Consider the following 20,998-nt stretch of genomic DNA (forward strand, 5'->3'; position numbering starts at 1 on the left):
AAAAGCGTTAAGCGTATTTACAACCATGATTAAACGAACATTGTCGGAATAACACGGAAACTGTCCTGAATCATCAAAACGTTTGTATCTTCGGATAGTCTCGAACACATTGATAAATCACAAAATATTTCAAAGACAACAACATGGCACTTCGTGGTTTCAGCCGTCTCTTCCAATCATGTGGACAAAAAGTGATTGGTTTTATGGGGATGTTCGGCAGTCTAAGGTAACATTTACTCCATTTTGACCAAAGAATTTATCAGAAATAAAAATTAAATGATAATTTTATTATGATTGTGAGGATCATAGGATGCAGCGAAACATCCTCTTATAATATAAGATTTAAGGTACTTGCTCGGGGTACACTAGTAATTAATTATAAACTACGGAACATCCTTAGATTTGCACAGGAAGTGGAACTCCAACACAATGGTCTACAGGTAAGTCATGAAGTGCTTTGTGGAAATAACCGGACAGAATGGCATATTCACTTTAAAATGATCAATCCATAAAATGCGCGTGTGAAAAAAAAACCAAATATATGTTGTCTAATTTGTTTACAATTCAGTGAACAATACACTGCACATTGTAGTTCAGCGGTCATTTTCAGCAAAATTATGCACAAGAATTTGAAACTATTTTTTGAATGTTCCCACCTGTGTTTTTTGTAACAAAAGGTTTCAATGACATCATTAGCAATATTGAATAAAGGAGCAGTTGAACTGTTTTCATAAAAAGTCAATAACATATTTTGGAAATACAAATCAGCCTGTGAATTAAAAAAGAATACTATTTTTTTCAGTTTTTTGAAAGACCATTCAATGACTTATTTGTAAACCATTGTGCCTGAGTTCAAAGGCACCTCACCAATCAAGGATGTATGTTAATATGGAACAGATCAACCCCAAGAAGAGAGCAGCATATTAACATTATTAATCATTATATTGTCATCAGTCTGTGGTTGATATGTACTGGCAGTATTTTTTATACAATGTATGTAAAATGCTATTCTGTTGTACTATAGTCATCATTGTCATAGGATCAGACACCTTTTCCGCTGGCGGACTAGTGGGTGATACATATATATGTACGTAACTGTTATAATTGTCATTGGACAACAAGTCTTGTATCGATTACGTGATTTCCACACAGTTCATGTAAGTTTTCCAAAGACAAACCCTTATTGTAACAGGATCAAAATTAAGTTATTATATTGAATGTCAAATTCTTTTGGATTTGAAAGATATTTATTTGTCATTTAGTACAATATACTGAATTTGTTGGTTTTTTAATCACTTGTATATTATCAGTAAAACTGGCATTACATTTTTCCTGTCAATGTATCAAGTATAGTGCAAGTATGTTTCTTTGTTTGCACTTTGTACGTATGTGTGCTGTATGTGAGTTGGGGTCAGCTGCGGACTGGACATGTAACACTTGACAGCCTTTGACGAAATTGTTAGATTGGTTGAAAGTTTCTGTCTTGTTGCTTTCTTTTATTTGTCATTAGTACTTTGGTACATTTGAATTCTATCACTCTGAGTGACGGGTGGAATTCTTGTGTTAGTAAGCCTGTCTCTGTATTTTTCTGGCATTTGCATCTGCTATTGTGGTGTCATCTGTGCTGTCGAGTGTAACATTATTGCATGATACAAGTTAATCTTGCTCTCTTTTGATAAAAGTAAAACATCGAACCCAGCGGATTCATTATGATCATACCGCTACATTATGCTCATAAATTTGCAAATTCATAAAAAGATTTGCTTGCCTTCTGTTAAATGTTGAAGAAATTTTTTTTCCCTAAAAACAGTGCCTTAAAAGATTATCTATATGCAGACAAAAAATTAAGTGATCATGATATTCTGAAGATAATGTTATATTTCAGCTACCTGTTGATTTGACTTCCGCAAATATCAATGTTCACCTCTAGGTATTACCTTCACACGTATATCCTACATATATGAAATAGCCTGGGGAAGGAGCTGAACACTAGGAACAAGGAAGTGTAAATGCCATGTCACAATGTGTCACATAGTCATACAGGTTTTACTGATCTTTAGCCTTTAAGCCATATGTCCACTTATTTAACAAGGAAAGGAAGTTGGTAAATATATATATAGATCAGATCAATATATATACAAATTTGATAGTACTACATACAAAAATGTATAAATGCGTAGAATTTTCATATCAGTAATTGACAGAAGATTTGAAATATATATATTCTGGACATAGCTGATTAGTTCACTTGGTGTAGACTAGTACTGCTGATTACTTCACTTGGTGTAGACTAGTACTGCTGATTACTTCACTTAGTGTAGACTAGTACTGCTGATTACTTCACTTAGTGTAGACTAGTACTGCTAATTAGTTCACTTGGTCTAGACTGGTACTGCTGATTACTTCACTTAGTGTAGACTAGTACTGCTGATTAGTTCACTTGGTCTAGACTGGTACTGCTAATTAGTTCACTTGGTCTAGACTGGTACTGCTGATTAGTTCACTTGGTCTAGACTGGTACTGCTGATTAGTTCACTTGGTCTAGACTGGTACTGCTGATTAGTTCACTTGGTCTAGACTGGTACTGCTAATTAGTTCACTTGGTCTAGACTGGTACTGCTGATTAGTTCACTTGGTCTAGACTGGTACTGCTGATTAGTTCACTTGGTCAAGACTGGTACTGCTGATTAGTTCACTTGGTCTAGACTGGTACTGCTAATTAGTTCACTTGGTCTAGACTGGTACTGCTGATTAGTTCACTTGATCTAGACTGGTACTGCTGATTAGTTCACTTGGTCTAGACTGGTACTGCTGATTAGTTCACTTGATCTAGACTGGTACTGCTGATTAGTTCACTTGATCTAGACTGGTACTGCTGATTAGTTCACTTGGTCTAGACTGGTACTGCTGATTAGTTCACTTGATCTAGACTGGTACTGCTGATTAGTTCACTTGGTCTAGACTGGTACTGCTGATTAGTTCACTTGGTCTAGACTGGTACTGCTGATTAGTTCACTTGATCTAGACTGGTACTGCTGATTAGTTCACTTGGTCTAGACTGGTACTGCTAATTAGTTCACTTGGTCTAGACTGGTACTGCTGATTAGTTCACTTGATCTAGACTGGTACTGCTGATTAGTTCACTTGGTCTAGACTGGTACTGCTGATTAGTTCACTTGATGTAGACTGGTACTGCTGATTACTTCTCTTGGTCTAGACTGGTACTGCTGATTAGTTCACTTGGTCTAGACTGTTACTGCTGATTAGTTCACTTGGTCTAGACTGGTACTGCTGATTAGTTCACTTGGTCTAGACTGGTACTGCTGATTAGTTCACTTGGTCTAGATTAGTACTGTGTGCATGAATTCATATGATGGCATATCTGCTAACTTTCCCGATTCAGTGGTGATTTTCCTGATTTTAATTACCCAGCCCTCAGGACTCAGTGTACATGACTGATTGTTTCCTACCTAATCAGGGTACATGACTGACTATTCCCTACCTAACTATTGGTCAGGACGCGGGGTACATGGCTGATTGTTCCCTACCTAAATATTGGTCAGGACTCGGGGTACATGACTGATTGTTCCCTACCTAACTATTGGTCAGGACTCTGGGTACATGACTGATTGTTTCCTACCTAATCAGGGTACATGACTGACTATTCCCTACCTAACTATTGGTCAGGACACGGGGTACATGGCTGATTGTTCCCTACCTAAATATTGGTCAGGACTCTGGGTACATGACTGATTGTTTCCTACCTAATCAGGGTACATGACTGACTATTCCCTACCTAACTATTGGTCAGGACGCGGGGTACATGGCTGATTGTTCCCTACCTAAATATTGGTCAGGACTCGGGGTACATGACTGATTGTTTCCTACCTAATCAGGGTACATGACTGATTGTTCCCTACCTAGTCAATACCTGTAATTTAACCATGCCAGTCAATACCTGTAATTTAACCATGCCAGTCAACACCTGTAATTTAACCATGCCAGTCAACACCTGTAATTTAACCATGCCAGTCAATACCAGTAATTTAACCATGCCTGTAATTTAACCATGCCAGTCAATACCTGTAATTTAACCATGCCAGTAAATACCAGTAATTTAACCATGCCAGTCAACACCTGTAATTTAACCATGCCAGTCAATACCAGTAATTTAACCATGCCTGTAATTGAACCATGCCAGTCGATGCCTGTAATTTAACCATGCCAGTCAACACCTGTAATTTAACCATGCCAGTAAATACCAGTAATTTAACCATGCCAGTCAATACCTGTAATTTAACCATGCCAGTCAATACCAGTAATTTAACCATGCCAGTCAACACCTGTAATTTAACCATGCCAGTCAATACCAGTAATTTAACCATGCCTGTAATTTAACCATGCCAGTCAATACCTGTAATTTAACCATGCCAGTAAATACCAGTAATTTAACCATGCCAGTCAACACCTGTAATTTAACCATGCCAGTCAATACCAGTAATTTAACCATGCCTGTAATTGAACCATGCCAGTCGATGCCTGTAATTTAACCATGCCAGTCAACACCTGTAATTTAACCATGCCAGTAAATACCAGTAATTTAACCATGCCAGTCAATACCTGTAATTTAACCATGCCAGTCAATACCAGTAATTTAACCATGCCAGTCAATACCTGTAATTTAACCATGCCAGTCAATACCAGTAATTTAACCATGCCAGTCAATACCAGTAATTTAACCATGCCAGTCAATACCTGTAATTTAACCATGCCAGTCAATGCCTGTAATTTAACCATGCCTGTAATTGAACCATGCCAGTCGATGCCTAGAATTTAACCATGCCAGTCAATACCTGTAATTTAACCATGCCAGTCAATACCTGTAATTTAACCATGCCAGTCAATGCCTGTAATTTAACCATGCCTGTAATTGAACCATGCCAGTCAATACCTGTAATTTAACCATGCCAGTCAATACCTGTAATTTAACCATGCCATTCCTTAAGTTGGCATTATGAGTTAAAATTCAGATAAAAAAATATTTCACTCACTGAAGAGTTGAATAAGATTTCAAGCATGTTTGGTTCCCCCCCCCCCCCCCCCCCCCAGTAATTTAACCATGCCAGTCAATACCAGTAATTTAACCATGCCAGTCAATACCTGTAATTTAACCATGCCAGTCAATGCCTGTAATTTAACCATGCCTGTAATTGAACCATGCCAGTCGATGCCTGTAATTTAACCATGCCAGTCAATACCTGTAATTTAACCATACCAGTCAATACCTGTAATTTAACCATGCCAGTCAATGCCTGTAATTTAACCATGCCTGTAATTGAACCATGCCAGTCAATACCTGTAATTGAACCATGCCAGTCAATACCTGTAATTGAACCATGCCAGTCAATACCTGTAATTTAACCATGCCATTCCTTAAGTTGGCATTATGAGTTAAAATTCAGATAAAAAAATATTTCACTCAGTGAAGAGTTGAATAAGATTTCAAGCATGTTTGGTTCCCCCCCCCCCCCCCCCCTGAAAACGTGATTATAGCTGAATAGAAAGTAGCTACACTTAAAAAGACGAAAGGATCCAGACCAAATTTCCGTATTTGTATCTGTCTACAATTCTTATCTAAATATATATATAACAGTAAATATTTCAAATAAAATTCAATTATCATGGACCATTTTATCTAGATTAAAACATTTTGAATTTTATGGAAGAATTTTTTTCATTAATGATTGCTTTTGCCTCTTTCAACATTTTAATCAAATAATAGCTTAAAATTTCATGAGATGATTTTATATTACTTTTTCCATATTTCAATTAAACAAATTCTTTTAGAAGCATCATATTTGAAAATAAATATGTTTACTAACAATCAAACAGACATTCATAAATCTTAATATCTGTTATATTGTGCGAGTTCAATGAATACTGATAATTTAAATGAATAAATTCCAACTTGATCCCTACTTGTGAAAAAAAACCCATATTTTTTTCATTGTTATAGTTTAGCAAAGCAGGCACTTTATCAATTCAAAGTTGTCAAGATGTATTTATTAAATATCTATTAATCAATTTTTCCTTTGTGACAAATGTCCTGACATGCAAGGTATCGTGGTAAGTCAAAAATGTTGTTCACACACTTTTCTCTGCATCAGAATTTTGAAAAGTTGGCAGGTATGTGGTGGGGCATTAGGTGCCTATATGTTTTTCTTTCTACTTTTGCTCTTGAGATACTACAAGCCAAGAAGGACTCGCTGAATAAAGAGAAAATAATTTTGGAAATCCATCTGCTCAGATAAAGGGATTCCAAAAACCTGAGTAAAGCTTTGGATACAGGCCTCGGGAAACTTACTTACATGGTATTAGATAAGCAGGAAGTGAATTTGAAGCTATAGATATGTATTTTAAGTTTATATGATATGATGATGTGAGTTTGAACTTGTATATTTATGAGATAAGGACATGGTGTTGATGTGATATGAGTATATAGTGTCTGCCTTAAAAATGCTAATGTTAAGAGAATGAAATGGATTTGGATTATAGAAAACAAAATACTAGGAACCAAGAGCATCTTTGGATGATGGAATTTCAATTTTGTATACATGGAAGGGTTTTTCTTACCAGTTTAATTAAGGTTGGATAAGGAATATTTGTTTGGTTTCATGGTGGTATGAAAGAAAAACTGATTTGCAAGCTGAATGAATGCACATCCATGAATTTCTTAGATTCATTTCAAAAACAAAAATATCACATCAATGAATTTCTTAGATACATTTCAAAAACAAAAATATCACACAAATGAATTTCTTAGATACATTTCAAAAACAAAAATATCACATCAATGAATAGATATGATAATTTAATGAAGAATTATAACAATCACTACACATAACAGCTTGCAGGATATGAGTTGACATTATTTACAGCTAATTTGCAGCATTTTCAGTAATTCAAAATTCATTCATCAGTTGGCCCATCACATTTCAAGCAGAAATCATAGTAACAGACGATGGACAAAGGGGCTCAGTATATATGTGACAAGTGGTTGGTTTACATCATTATTTGGAAAGAGCACTGTTGGATTAAAAGCAGAAGTGATTTGTGACAGTAGTGAGTAGGAAAAGAGTTGCTAGCATTCTTGTGGTCCTGATACAACAGATAAAGTGTTTTTTAGATTCTCATCTAATTCACCATTCAGAAAATCATTGGCAGGCTTCGGAAAGCTAAAGACACCACTGAGATTGAAATCTATTCTGTTATTGGAAGTTGGACATAAAATTTATAAGCAGACTATGTTTTGATCTGGTGTTGTCATATTGCTTTTAGCCCGGAGTTCAAAATGTGTAAAAATATGAAATAACAGATATTTTGCCTCTGTTAGATCTGTTATTTATTCATTGTTTATTGTACATTGTAAGATATTTGAATTTCATGATGTTCACTTTTTTTTTGTTTACATCATTGAATGACAATGTTCAATGCACCAATTGAATTCCTGTCTTTCAAAAAATGAGTTCGACATGTACAAGGTGACATGTTGCAATTGACTCCTCCAATCATTATCAAGTGGGCAGAGATTGATGCATTTTTATTCATGGAGAAAGGAAAAGAAAAAATTGATGAAAGAAAAAATTGCATTTTGTGTTCAAATAATAAAAATTAATTATTGAATCTTATTCAAACTCCAGTTGAAGAAATAAAGCCCAAGTGGCAAATTATAAGGAAAATAAAGATGTTTGTAGTGTTCATCAACCAGTAAGGTTTGAGGTTTATCAGTTGTATTTCTTATATTCATAGATATCTATCACAGACCAACTGCATGAAAGACATTGAGAGACAAGTCAGTAATGAACAAGAACAGATTATATCAACAAATGACCAAGTGAAGAATGCTTTTTCCTGGATTGGCAGTAAGGCTCCTTGTTTTGGTATCAACGGCCACCAAGTTCAAGTTCTACAGCAACCTGATCAGTTTTATGAAACTTTAAAGGTAATCTGATCAATTCTAATTCAACCACCAAACAGAGAAAGAGTCTGATATTAGGAGTCAGTTCTTATTGGAAAGTGGAAATAAATATATCATTATGGTAGTTGTCTAACATCAGGTGTCATTTTGGTAGTTGTCTTACATCAGGTGTCACTATGGTAGTTGTCTCACATCATGTGTCACTATGATAGTTGTCTTACATCAGATAACACTATGATAGTTGTCTCACATCATGTGTCACTATGATAGTTGTCTTACATCAGGTGTCACTATGATAGTTGTCTAATATCAGGTGACACAATGATAGTTGTCTTACATCAGATAACACTATGATAATTGTCTAACATCAGGTGTCACTATGATAGTTGTCTTACATCAGGTGTCACTATGATAGTTGTCTAACATCAGGTGACACAATGATAGTTGTCTTACATCAGGTGTCACTATGGTAGTTGTCTTACATCAGGTGTCACTATGGTAGTTGTCTAACATCAGGTGTCATTTTGGTAGTTGTCTTACATCAGGTGTCACTATGGTAGTTGTCTCACATCATGTGTCACTATGATAGTTGTCTTACATCAGATAACACTATGATAGTTGTCTCACATCATGTGTCACTATGATAGTTGTCTTACATCAGATAACACTATGATAGTTGTCTAACATCAGGTGTCACTATGATAGTTGTCTTACATCAGGTGTCACTTTGATAGTTGTCTTACATCAGGTGTCACTATGGTAGTTGTCTTACATCAGGTGTCACTATGGTAGTTGTCTTACATCAGGTGTCACTCTGATAGTTGTCTTACATCAGGTGTCACTATGATAGTTGTCTTACATCAGATAACACTGATAGTTGTCTAACATCAGGTGTCACATTGGTAGTTGTCTTACATCAGGTGTCACTCAGATAGTTGTCTTACATCAAGTGTCAATATGGTAGTTGTCTAACATCAGGGGTCTCTCTGATAGTTGTCTTACATCAGGTGTCACATTGGTAGTTGTCTTACATCAGGTGTCACTCAGATAGTTGTCTTACATCAAGTGTCACTATGGTAGTTGTCTAACATCAGGTGTCACTCTGATAGTTGTCTAACATTAGGTGTCACTATGGTAGTTGTCTAATATCAGGTGTCACTATGATAGTTGTCTTACATCAGGTGTCAATATGGTAGTTGTCTTACATCATGTGTCACTATGATAGTTGTCTTACATCAGGTGTCACTATGGTAGTTGTTTTACATCAGGTGTCACTATGATAGTTGTCTTACATCAGGGGTCACCCATTTAGGTACAGATTTGTCAAAGCAAAACTGATCTTTCCTGACTATTGATGAGAAATCGTCATTTGATTTTTAAGAGCTTAAAATAAATAGTTGCTATTAAAACTATCTGTGTACCCATTAAATTTGTTACAATCTTGCAGATGAGAGTTAAACAGGCTAAGAAAAGAGTTGTGCTTGCCTCTCTCTACTTGGGGACTGGAGTGTTGGAACAAGAATTGGTATGTACTAAATATGTTTCTCAAACAAAGAAAGCAAGATTTATCATTTTCTAACAAATACATAGCAAGTTTTGATAGCCTGTTGTTGTTTCTCTGTACAGGTAGACAACATATAATCCAGAGGTCTCTCTAGGGTCCAAGAAATATGTAGAAAGTTTTAATAGCCCGTTGTTGTTTCTCCTTACAGGTAGACAACATATAATCCTGAGGTCTCTCTAGGGTCCAAGAAATATGTAGAAAGTTTTAATAGCCCGTTGTTGTTTCTCTGTACAGGTAGACAACATATAATCCGGAGGTCTCTCTAGGGTCCAAGAAATATGTAGAAAGTTTTAATAGCCCGTTGTTGTTTCTCTGTACAGGTAGACAACATATAATCCGGAGGTCTCTCTAGGGTCCAAGAAATATGTAGAAAGTTTTAATAGCCCGTTGTTGTTTCTCTGTACAGGTAGACAACATATAATCCGGAGGTCTCTCTAGGGTCCAAGAAATATGTAGAAAGTTTTAATAGCCCGTTGTTGTTTCTCTGTACAGGTAGACAACATATAATCCGGAGGTCTCTCTAGGGTCCAAGAAATATGTAGAAAGTTTTAATAGCCCGTTGTTGTTTCTCTGTACAGGTAGACAATATACGTGAGGCTTGCCTTCAAGCCAGAAGGAACAAAGATGAGAACTTTGAAGTGCATGTACTATTGGATTTTGTCCGTGGTTCACGAGGACATGACAATTCATCGAGAACAATGCTCACACCACTGTTAAAAGAATTCAAAGGAATGCTTCATGTTCATCTTTTCCATTCACCAAACTTGCGTGGTCTAGTCCGTTCTTTATTGCCACAACGATTTGATGAAATTGTTGGACTGCACCACATGAAGATGTACTTGTTTGATGATAGTTTCATCATCAGTGGGTAAGTTATTTTTATCCTGCCTCCAAACCCCAACTTAGAGGGTGGAGGTTATATGAGAAATATGATGATGGTCTGTCTATGACTATGTGAGGGTAGCATACTAGTCACCCCCATTGTTTGGTATCTTAATTGAGCTTTTTATCCCACTATCATAAGATGCTGTTCTGATAGCCCATGGCTGTGGTCCTTTATTCATTTGTCTGCCTCCCGTCTGTTCTTGTTATTGCCCTTTCGGGAGAAATCCTTCTTAATCCTTTTATGAAAATTAGCCTTGGACCATAATGGTGCCCATTCAACTTTCAGACTAGTCAGAAAAAATAAAATGGCTCAAGAGAGGCATCTTGGTTTTTTAGTGGTCATTTTGACTTGAACATCTTCTCAGCACCCAGATATTGGAGAAGTACTTTTCATGGATGGAATTATCTTCTGGCGCTTTACCAAAATTATGAATATCTTGACCTATGGGTGTAAAATGTACTATAGTTTATATTGGAAGATTACATTTATGAGTATCAATTGTTTAAATTTGGAAATAATCTAAATTACTATTTCTTATGAAGCGCTTGGTAGATAGAAGTTCATTTGTAAGTTCCTATTGGTCCATCCATAGTTGTGATTCTAGCTGGAGATTTAAAAGAATTTACCGTATTTCCTGGCCTATAAACCAGTTTTTAGCAATTTTCAACATTCACGAAGTATTAGCTGCACCAGGGTTTAAGCCGCACTCTTAATATGATTAAGGGCCAACCTGAGAGATGATAATATGTGATGCTTTTTCAGGGCCAACCTGAGATATGATGATGAAATGTGATGCATTTGCAGGGCCAACCTGAGAGATGATGATGAAATGTGATGCTTTTGCAGGGTCAACTTCAGTAAATGGAATAAAATGTAAATGCAGCAGCAGCGCAAACTCAGTTATGATGATAAAATGTAATGCTTTTGCAGGGCCAACCTAAGTGAATCCTACTTTACAGATAGACAGGACCGTTATATACTCTTCAATGACTGTGTGGAGATGGCTGACTTTTTCTCTGCCCTAGTGAAGGGTGTTGCAGCATCTTCTTTCATCCTCCACTCAGACAACACTGTCACACTCTCACCACACTGCAAGGCACATCCTTTTGATGGTTTGTTCATATCAGTTATACAACAATTGATTTTTATAAATTCTTCTGGGCAAAGATTAGAATTTCCTGGCAGGTTGTCCTGGATCTGTCATTCATATGTCTGTAAACAATATTGTGTTTTCATTACTACTCCAGCAACTGTTATTCATATGTCTGTAAACAATATAACTACTCATAACTAGGGCACTGATATAGATGGCTCTGCTTATGTGTAGGAAATAGTCTGTATAGTAGGTCTATGTAGTAGGTCCTAAAATGATGAGGACAAACCTCTGCTAGTGAGTAGGACATAGTCTATATAGAAGGTCCTAAAATGATGAGGACAAACCTCTGCTAGTGAGTAGGACATAGTCTATATAGAAGGTCCTAAAATGACGAGGACAAACCTCTGCTAGTGAGTAGGACATAGTCTATTTAGAAGGTCCTAAAATGATGAGGACAAACCTCTGCTAGTGAGTAGAACATAGTCTATATAGAAGGTCCTGAAATGACGAGGACAAACCTCTGCTAGTGAGTAGGACATAGTCTATTTAGAAGGTCCTAAAATGACGAGGACAAACCTCTGCTAGTGAGTAGGACATATTATATATTTAGTAAGTCCTAAAATGATGAGGAAACAGATACAATGACTCTACTAGTGAGCAGGACATATGATTTGACCCCTAGGGACTTTCATGCAGGGCCCCAAAAGGGGAAATCAGTCAATATTTTGTTTCAAAACACTACTTCTTTTTAATGCTGTAATGGATTTCAACCATATTTTTTCTGAAACATCATTGATATTGGAGAATCATTTCTTAAATTCAGAAATTTGATTTTACCCCTTGTTATTAGGAATGTCCTTTATCCACTTGAGAGGTCACAGGGGTCAAATATGTTGAAATGCTTAAAACTTTCTCTCAATAATGGAAAGGTTTGGGATGATATTATTATGCCTGAAGCATGCCAAGGGTCTTGATATTGGGCCTGTAGCTTGCTTTTTCAACAAGCAATACATTTGGAGTAATGGCAGTTGTATAGTGCATGTATAAAGAAAATGATTTCAAGTTTGTAAAAAAAATGTCTTGATGAACCAACAATGTCTTCTATCTTCTGTATAAGCTGTAGAGTAGTTGGGCAATTTATTTCAAGCCTACTTTGTCTCTTTCATATGTAGATCTTTATAGTCAGATGACCGTTAAGGCCCATGAGACTCATTTTACAATGAAGTTTGTTATCGCTATTTCTTGCGAAGTATTCAATTAGATGTCTCTTACTTTCCCTTAGTCTCTTCTTGTACCATTTTGAAGTGGGACTGATCAGGAGAAGCAAAATTGCAACCAGGAGGCCATCTTGGATTTTGACAAAGAAAAAATGTTACTGCTATTTTCGAGAAGTTCTGAATGGATCTTTCTCAAATTTCATATGTAGACCCTCTTGGTCCCTGGCTGCGCCCATTTGATTTTGCAAAAAACAGCTCTCAGGTGACCATTTTCTTAATTATTATTATTGTTATTTCTTAAAGGATTTTTAAAATTTCATATAATTAAGAGCATAAACAGAGGTAAGAGGAGAGATCCAACTTTCAAATAACAAATAAAGATTAATTAATGGTGGGTATCCCTCTGGGATCTTTTGAATCAGTATTTTATCTGTGTTCCCTGCAGTAACCTTTATGCAATACCTTTTAACTAAGCTTCACTTTCTTTAGTGTAAACAATACTGACTACTAGCTACTGTGCTATTTATAAAGCTAACCCTGAGTTTATGTAACTCTTCTTCCTTACCAAATTTTGTATACTTTTTTGTTGCCTTCTTTTTACCCCTCATTTGTTTTCTCCTATGACAACTCATTACCCAAGAATAGGGTTAGGGTTAGAGTTAGGTCCTACACTTGCATGCAGATATGATTATTTATGCATAAAATTTGAATTGTAGACAAAGATGATGGTGAGGGTTACAAGAAAGAGGCTCGTCAGAGAATCCTAGACATTGTTAAGAATCAGATGAGTGATGGTCAACTAGCTGGAGAGGGTGTAGATACGTGGGTATACCCTCTGGTACAGATGGGACCACTAGGGATCCAGGATGATGAACAGGTCATGAAACACATGTTCAGAAAAGCAAAGAAGGATGAAAAACTACTACTAGCATCTGGATACTTCAACTTGACAGAAGAATATATGCAGATAATTTTACAAGAAACAGATGCTGAATTCGACATATTAATGTCTTCACCAGAGGTATACAATCCTACGGTTGCCAACTCTTGTTGATGATAGGTCAAGGTCAAAGGTTATTATTAGTTATCCATTCTTTTGTGCAAACTGCCTGCAAGACAAGTGTGCATTGGCCACGGTAAGACATCTGTCCATTTGGAGTAAGCTGAACACTTGTTTTTGCTCCATAAAAGAAAAGCCCAGGGTAATGATACTAGGTTACTGGCATGCCAGAATGAAGGGCTACCAAGTGTATTCAAATGAATGGCCTTGACTGATTTTCATAAAGGTTGATAGTGTAAAACACTTCAAGTGATTTCATCTCTATAATAAAGAGTGCCTCAGGTATTAGCATTAGATGTGTAAAATGCAGAACGAAAGGGCACATCAAATTTGATGAAATTAATGGCCTTGTTCCACTTTAATGGTCACAAGGGCCAAATGTGTTAAAATCATTTCAATATTATAGATATTGATTGCTGTTTCCAGACAAATGGATTCTTTGGTGCAAAAGGTGTGTCAGGAGCTGTGCCTTACGTGTATGTACAGACTGCTAAGGAGTTTTACAACAGGATCTGTGAAGGGGACCAGGAGGCCCGTATAAAATTGCAAGAGTACTTCCACCATACTTGGTCTTTTCATGTGAAGGGCTTGTGGTACTATCTCTGTGATTCCAAGTATCCAGCAATGACCATTATTGGCTCCAGCAATTTTGGTAAAAAGCTTTTTGTGAAGACCTCACTTAAACAAAATTGTCATTATCAATGACATTGTAGCCGAGGTTTTATATTCCTAACCAAATGATGTGTTCTTTATAGCATACCATTTTAACTTACTTTAGGAATCAAACAATGTGTTCAGATACAAGGTTTTATAGTATTATTTTAATTCACTAGAATCAAAGTAATCAAATTATAGTTTGTGATGTTAAGTTTAATAATGTAATATTTTAACCCACCTTAGTCAAAGGAATTATGAGATTTGTTGTGATGTTAGGCTTCATCATATACATTATTTTAACCCACCTTAGTCAAAGGAATTATGAGATTTGTTGTGATGTTAGGCTTCATCATATACATTATTTTAACCCACCTTAGTCAAAGGAATTATGAGATTTGTTGTGATGTTAGGCTTCATCATATACATTATTTTAACTCACCTTAGTCAAAGAAATTATATGAATGGTTGTTGGATGATCTGTATTCAAGGTCACTGGGGTATGATTTGTTAAAACCTTTAATTGACTTCTCATGAACTTAAAAGGCCTAGAGGCATGATGTTTGACTGGTATGTTCCTGTAATGAAGCTTGACAAAGTTTGCAAAAAGAAATGACCTTGACTGATATTCAAGGTCAAAGGATTCAAATTTGTTAAAACATTTAGATGACTTCTTCTCATGAACTAAAAGGCCTAGAGGCATTATATTTGGCTCATATGGTCCTAGGATGAAACCCGACAAAGTTAGGGAAATAAATTGACATTGACTTATAGTCATCTATGAAATTTTTCTACTTTGTACAGCAATGGGACAAATTTTATCACAACTTGCAAATTACTATCCTTTTGGACTTTCATTCTCATAAGACTTTGAGAACATGATAACTTGAGTACATATAAACAATTTTGATGAAATCAGATATGCAGCCTTATATATATAAAAGATCTTGTACACATTCAGCAGTGCAATATATTTGGTTATAACTTACAGACTTGTGTCCTTTTCCAACTTCAGTGCCTCAGGTCCTTACCTATACAATAACTTCATTAAATTTAAAATTAAAAATTTTCTGGTATTGGATATCATGCCTTATGTTACTAAAATTCTTGGGAAAGATAAGCAATGGACCTAATTCAATCATAACCACCAGAAGAAGAGTACTGCCCCTTGTTGTTTTCATCGTGTTAAGCTTGTTGAGAAATCTGTATTTGGAAGAGTACTGCCCCTTGTTGTTTTCATCATGGTAAGTTTGTTGAGAAATCTGTATTTGGAAGAGTACTGCCCATTGTTTTCATCATGTTAAGCTTGTTGAGAAATCTGTATTTGGAAGAGTACTGCCCCTTGTTGTTTTCATCATGTTAAGCTTGTTGAGAAATCTGTATTTGGAAGAGTACTGCCCCTTGTTGTTTTTATCATGTTAAGTTTGTTGAGAAATCTGTATTTGGAAGAGTACTGCCCATTGTTTTCATCATGTTAAGTAAGCTTTTTGAGAAATCTGTATTTGGAAGAGTACTGCCCCTTGTTGTTTTCATCATGGTAAGTTTGTTGAGAAATCTGTATTTGGAAGAGTACTGCCCATTGTTTTCATCATGTTAAGCTTGTTGAGAAATCTGTATTTGGAAGAGTACTGCCCCTTGTTGTTTTCATCATGTTAAGCTTGTTGAGAAATCTGTATTTGGAAGAGTACTGCCCCTTGGCGTTTTCATAATGTTAAGTTTGTTGAGAAATCTGTATTTGGAAGAGTACTGCCCCTTGTTGTTTTTATCATGTTAAGTTTGTTGAGAAATCTGTATTTGGAAGAGTACTGCCCCTTGTCGTTTTCATAATGCTAAGATTGTTGAGAAATCTGTATTTGGAAGAGTACTGCCCCTTGTTGTTTTCATCATGGTAAGTTTGTTGAGAAATCTATATTTGGAAGAGTACTGCCCCTTGTTGTTTTCATCATGTTAAGTTTGTTGAGAAATCTGTATTTGGAAGAGTACTGCCCCTTGTTGTTTTCATCATGTTAAGCTTGTTGAGAAATCTGTATTTGGAAGAGTACTGCCCCTTGTTGTTTTCATCATGTTAAGCTTGTTGAGAAATCTGTATTTGGAAGAGTACTGCCCATTGTTTTCATCATGTTAAGCTTGTTGAGAAATCTGTATTTGGAAGAGTACTGCCCCTTGTTGTTTTTATCATGTTAAGCTTGTTGAGAAATCTGTATTAGGAAGAGTGCTGCCCGTGTTGTTTTTATCATGTTAAGTTTGTTGAGAAATCTGTATTTGGAAGAGTACTGCCCATTGTTTTCATCATGTTAAGTAAGCTTTTTGAGAAATCTGTATTTGGAAGAGTACTGCCCCTTGTTGTTTTTATCATGTTAAGCTTGTTGAGAAATCTGTATTTGGAAGAGTACTGCCCCTTGTCGTTTTTATCTTGTTAAGCTTGTTGAGAAATTTTTTTCTGTTTCCTGGACAGATGAAACACAAATATTGCCATTTAGGCTGAAGTAAACATTAGCTTATTTCTTTACCTTAATCAAGTAGTGAACATACAATATGTATTTGACAAGTTAATTCATATAGTGAGCCTGGATAATTTGTATCATATACAATTAAAAGTATATATATAATAATTCTCAAATCAAAAGTAATATCAAAAGGGAATTAGACATGTTTTCCCATTTCATCTGTATATTGTTGTCGTGGATATCTTTACATGTTAGGAACTCTTGAGACTTGGGGAAGTGAGGGGGTAAATATATCATGGTCTGTTTTTTAAAATCAGATATAACTGAAAGCTATAGAATATATTCCACACCTTGCATATTATAAGCTCTTTGTGATGAACACTAATTCTTGATCACTGTTGCAGGTCATCGATCTGTTTACCGAGATTTAGAGTGCCAAGCAGTTGTGGTGACAGACAATGCTTATCTTCAGAAACAACTCAAAAAGGTAAAACTTTGTTTCCTGCTACAGTTTCTACTCTTTCTACTACAGTTCCTGTTATTTCAATCGTTCCTGCCATTTTGAATTATCTGTATGTTCTCACAATGTTCCATACGTCATCTCTATATTTTCTCTAAATTTCCTGTATGCTATCAATATTATTGGAAAGTCTAAACATTCTCACAACATTCCACATTTGTTTGGAGTATCTCAACATTATTACAATATCCCTAATGTATTTAAGTGTTTTTAATTTCTCACAATATCACACAGGTTATCAAAGCATCTCAACATTATCACAATATCTTGTATAGCTATAGAAGTGTCTGTACATTCTCTCTATATTCCACTTATTATAGAAGTGTCTGTACTTTCTCTCTATATTCCACATATTATAGAAGTGTCTGTACATTCTCTCTATATTCCACATATTATAGAAGTGTCTGTACATTCTCACTATATTCTACATATTATTGAAGTGTCTGTACATTCTCACAATATCCCTTATGCTTTAGAGTATCTGTACCTTCTGTCACTCACATATATTTTCTTCTGTTGTTTCAAAGGAACATGAGGACTTGTACCAACGTTCATCCACTATTATAGAAGCAACCTTCCAGCAGCAGAACCGTTATGTTCCTTTGTGGGTAAAATTTGTTACCAGGACTTGTCGTACCTTTTTTTAAGCAGAACTGGGAGGATGTTTATGTCATCTTTTATTTTGTGATTTTTTAAATGGACATCTAAAGATGACAGTATACCATCAATCAGGTGCTAAAATTCTGATATAATCAAAACCTTTGTTTAAAAAACTAAACAAAAAATATGCAATTTTAACAAAGACAGATTCATTGAACCCATGATTATGTCATATCACAGTGGTGAACCATCTAGTCACTTGTTACTGACTCAGCTAGAGGTATGTCACAGTGGTGAACCATCAAGTCACCTATCACTGACTCAGCTAGAGGTATGTCACAGTGGTGAACCATCTAGTCACTTGTTACTGACTCAGCTAGAGGTATGTCACAGTGGTGAACCATCAAGTCACCTGTCACTGACTCAGCTAGAGGTATGTCACAGTGGTGAACCATCTAGTCACTTGTCACTGACTCAGCTAGATGTATGTCACAGTGGTGAACCATCTAGTCACTTGTCACTGACTCAGCTAGAGGTATGTCACAGTGGTTAACCATCTAGTCACTTGTCACTGACTCAGCTAGAGGTATGTCACAGTGGTGAACCATCTAGTCACTTGTCACTGACTCAGCTAGAGGTATGTCACAGTGATGAACCATCTAGTCACTTGTCACTGACTCAGCTAGAGGTATGTCACAGTGGTGAACCATCTAGTCACTTGTCACTGACTCAGCTAGAGGTATGTCACAGTGGTGAACCATCTAGTCACCTGTCACTGACTCAGCTAGAGGTATGTCACAATGGTGAACCATCTAGTCACTTGTCACTGACTCAGCTAGAGGTATGCCATAGTGGTGAACCATCTAGTCACTTGTCACTGACTCAGCTAGAGGTATGTCACAGTGGTGAACCACACCTTAGCTACAGGTGACTGCATGGTTTTCAGCTGTAGGTATTCTGCAGTGTTTAAACATAAAGTCAGTTTTTCCCTACTCATTTAGAGGTATGTGAAAGTGGTGTATCATGTAGTTACATATCTTGTTATAATTGTTATTCCTTGGCCTCTTGAAAAAGGTGATTTCTAATTTGGTCCCACCTGTCTCTTTCTGTATGAACCAATCATTAAAACAAGGCAGTTTCTAATTTGGTCCCACCTGTCTCTTTCTGTATGAACCAATCATTAAAACAAGGCAGTTTCTAATTTGGTCCCACCTGTCTCTTTCAGTATGAACCAATCGTTACAACAAGGTTATTTCCAATTTGGTCCCACCTGTCTCTTTCTGTATGAACCAATCATTAAAACAAGGTGATTTCTAATTTGGTCCCGCCTGTCTCTTTCAGTATGAAGCATTCATTATTACAAGGTGATTTCTAATTTGGTCCCACTCCTTTCTTCCATTGGCATTAACCAATTGTGAATGTTTGTTTTAAGAGACCGACACTTCATGCAAAGGAATTACAAATATGATTTCTGAAAATAAATAGATCTGAATACATGATGCAGGCTCAGTTGGCCACTTGTATTAAGGCAGCACTTCATTACAGATTTGTTAATCAAGAGACTTCTGTTGTTGTGATGCATAATTGTTTTTTTTAGGTTTTTGTAGCCTTCTGCTATTTCATGATTTAAAGATGATGTAAAAGGATGATCAGTATTATGGGTAAAAAAATATTTGTTACTTTGACAAGCAAATAGTTGTAAGTAAGACTCAAAGATAAGTCCTTGTTAATGAGACAGTGAGGGAAGTCCTTGTGAGACAGTTAAGGACATTCTTGTTATTGAGACAGTGAGGGAAGTCCTTGTGAGACAGTTAAGGACATTCTTGTTATTGAGACAGTGAGGGAAGTCCTTGTGAGACAGTTAAGGACATTCTTGTTATTGAGACAGTGAGGGAAGTCCTTGTGAGACAGTTAAGGACATTCTTGTTATTGAGACAGTGAGGGAAGTCCTTGTGAGACAGTTAAGGACATTCTTGTTATTGAGACAGTAAGGGAAGTCATTGTAAATGAGAAAGTTATAGAATTTTTTTGTTAATAAGTAGGAAATAGTTGTTGGTAAGACGCAAAGAGAAGTCCTTGTTAATGAGACAGTGGGGGAAGTCCTTGTTAATTAGACAGTAAGGAAATCCTTTCGAGACAGATAAGGAAATTCTTGTTTATGAGACATTGAGGGAAATCCTTGTGAGACAGTTAAGGACATTCTTGTTAATGACACAGTGAAGGAAATCCTTGTGAAACAGTTAAGGAAATTCTTGTTAATGAGACAGTAAGGGAAGACCATGTTAATGAGACAGAAAGGGAAATTTTTGTGAGACAGGTTAGGAAATTCTTGTTAATGAGACAGTCAGAAAAATGTTTTGTGAATGAGACAGTTAAGGAAATTCTTGTTTGTGAAACAGGAAGGGAAATTCTCATTAAATTCTTGTTTATGACACATTAAAGGATATCTTTGTAAGGCAGAAAAACACATTTTTGTTAATGAGACAGTAAGGAAGAACCTTGTTATTGAGAAAGTTAGGGAAATCCTTGTGAATGAGACTGTAATTGAAATTCTTGTTGATAAGACTGTAAGAGAATTTCTTGTTGATGAGATGAAGAGAAATTCTTGTAAATGAAACTGTAAGGGAAATCATTGTTAAAAAGCAAGACAGGGAAATTCTTGTTAGGGAGACAGGGAAATTCTTGTTAATGAGACAGGGAAATTCTTGTTAGTGAGACAGGGAAATTCTTGTAAGCTAGACACAAAAAAAATGTTTGTGAGACAGAAAGGGAAATCCTTGTTAATGAGACAGAAAGGGAAATTATTGTTAGCTAGACAAAAACATTCTTGTTAGTGAAATAGGGAAATTCTTGTTAGTGAGACACACAAATTCTTGTTTGTGAGACAGGGAAATCCTTGAAAGTGAGACAGAATAGAAAATTCTTGTTAGTGAGTTAGGAAAATGCTTGTTAGTGAGAAAGAAAGGGAAATTCATG

At 36.0% G+C, this 20,998-nt stretch overlaps 1 protein-coding gene across 1 annotated transcript; it reads left to right on the forward strand.

Moving 5' to 3' along the window:
* The first annotated feature begins 143 nt into the window (after nt 1-143).
* On the forward strand, nt 144-18,152 carry LOC132559094 (CDP-diacylglycerol--glycerol-3-phosphate 3-phosphatidyltransferase, mitochondrial-like). Its single transcript, XM_060223705.1, has 9 exons — nt 144-226; nt 7,810-8,002; nt 9,426-9,503; nt 10,121-10,410; nt 11,359-11,540; nt 13,458-13,762; nt 14,228-14,453; nt 17,307-17,389; nt 17,950-18,152. The coding sequence occupies exons 1-9, from the start codon at nt 144-146 to the stop codon at nt 18,067-18,069; spliced, it is 1,560 nt and encodes a 519-aa protein (XP_060079688.1). The 3' UTR covers nt 18,070-18,152.
* Nucleotides 18,153-20,998: the final 2,846 nt, after the last annotated feature.

The sequence above is a fragment of the Ylistrum balloti genome, unplaced genomic scaffold (genome assembly GCF_031769215.1).
Source record: "Ylistrum balloti isolate Yb309-2 unplaced genomic scaffold, AGI_CSIRO_Ybal_v1 Utg370854, whole genome shotgun sequence".
In the NCBI taxonomy this organism is placed as follows: domain Eukaryota; kingdom Metazoa; phylum Mollusca; class Bivalvia; order Pectinida; family Pectinidae; genus Ylistrum; species Ylistrum balloti.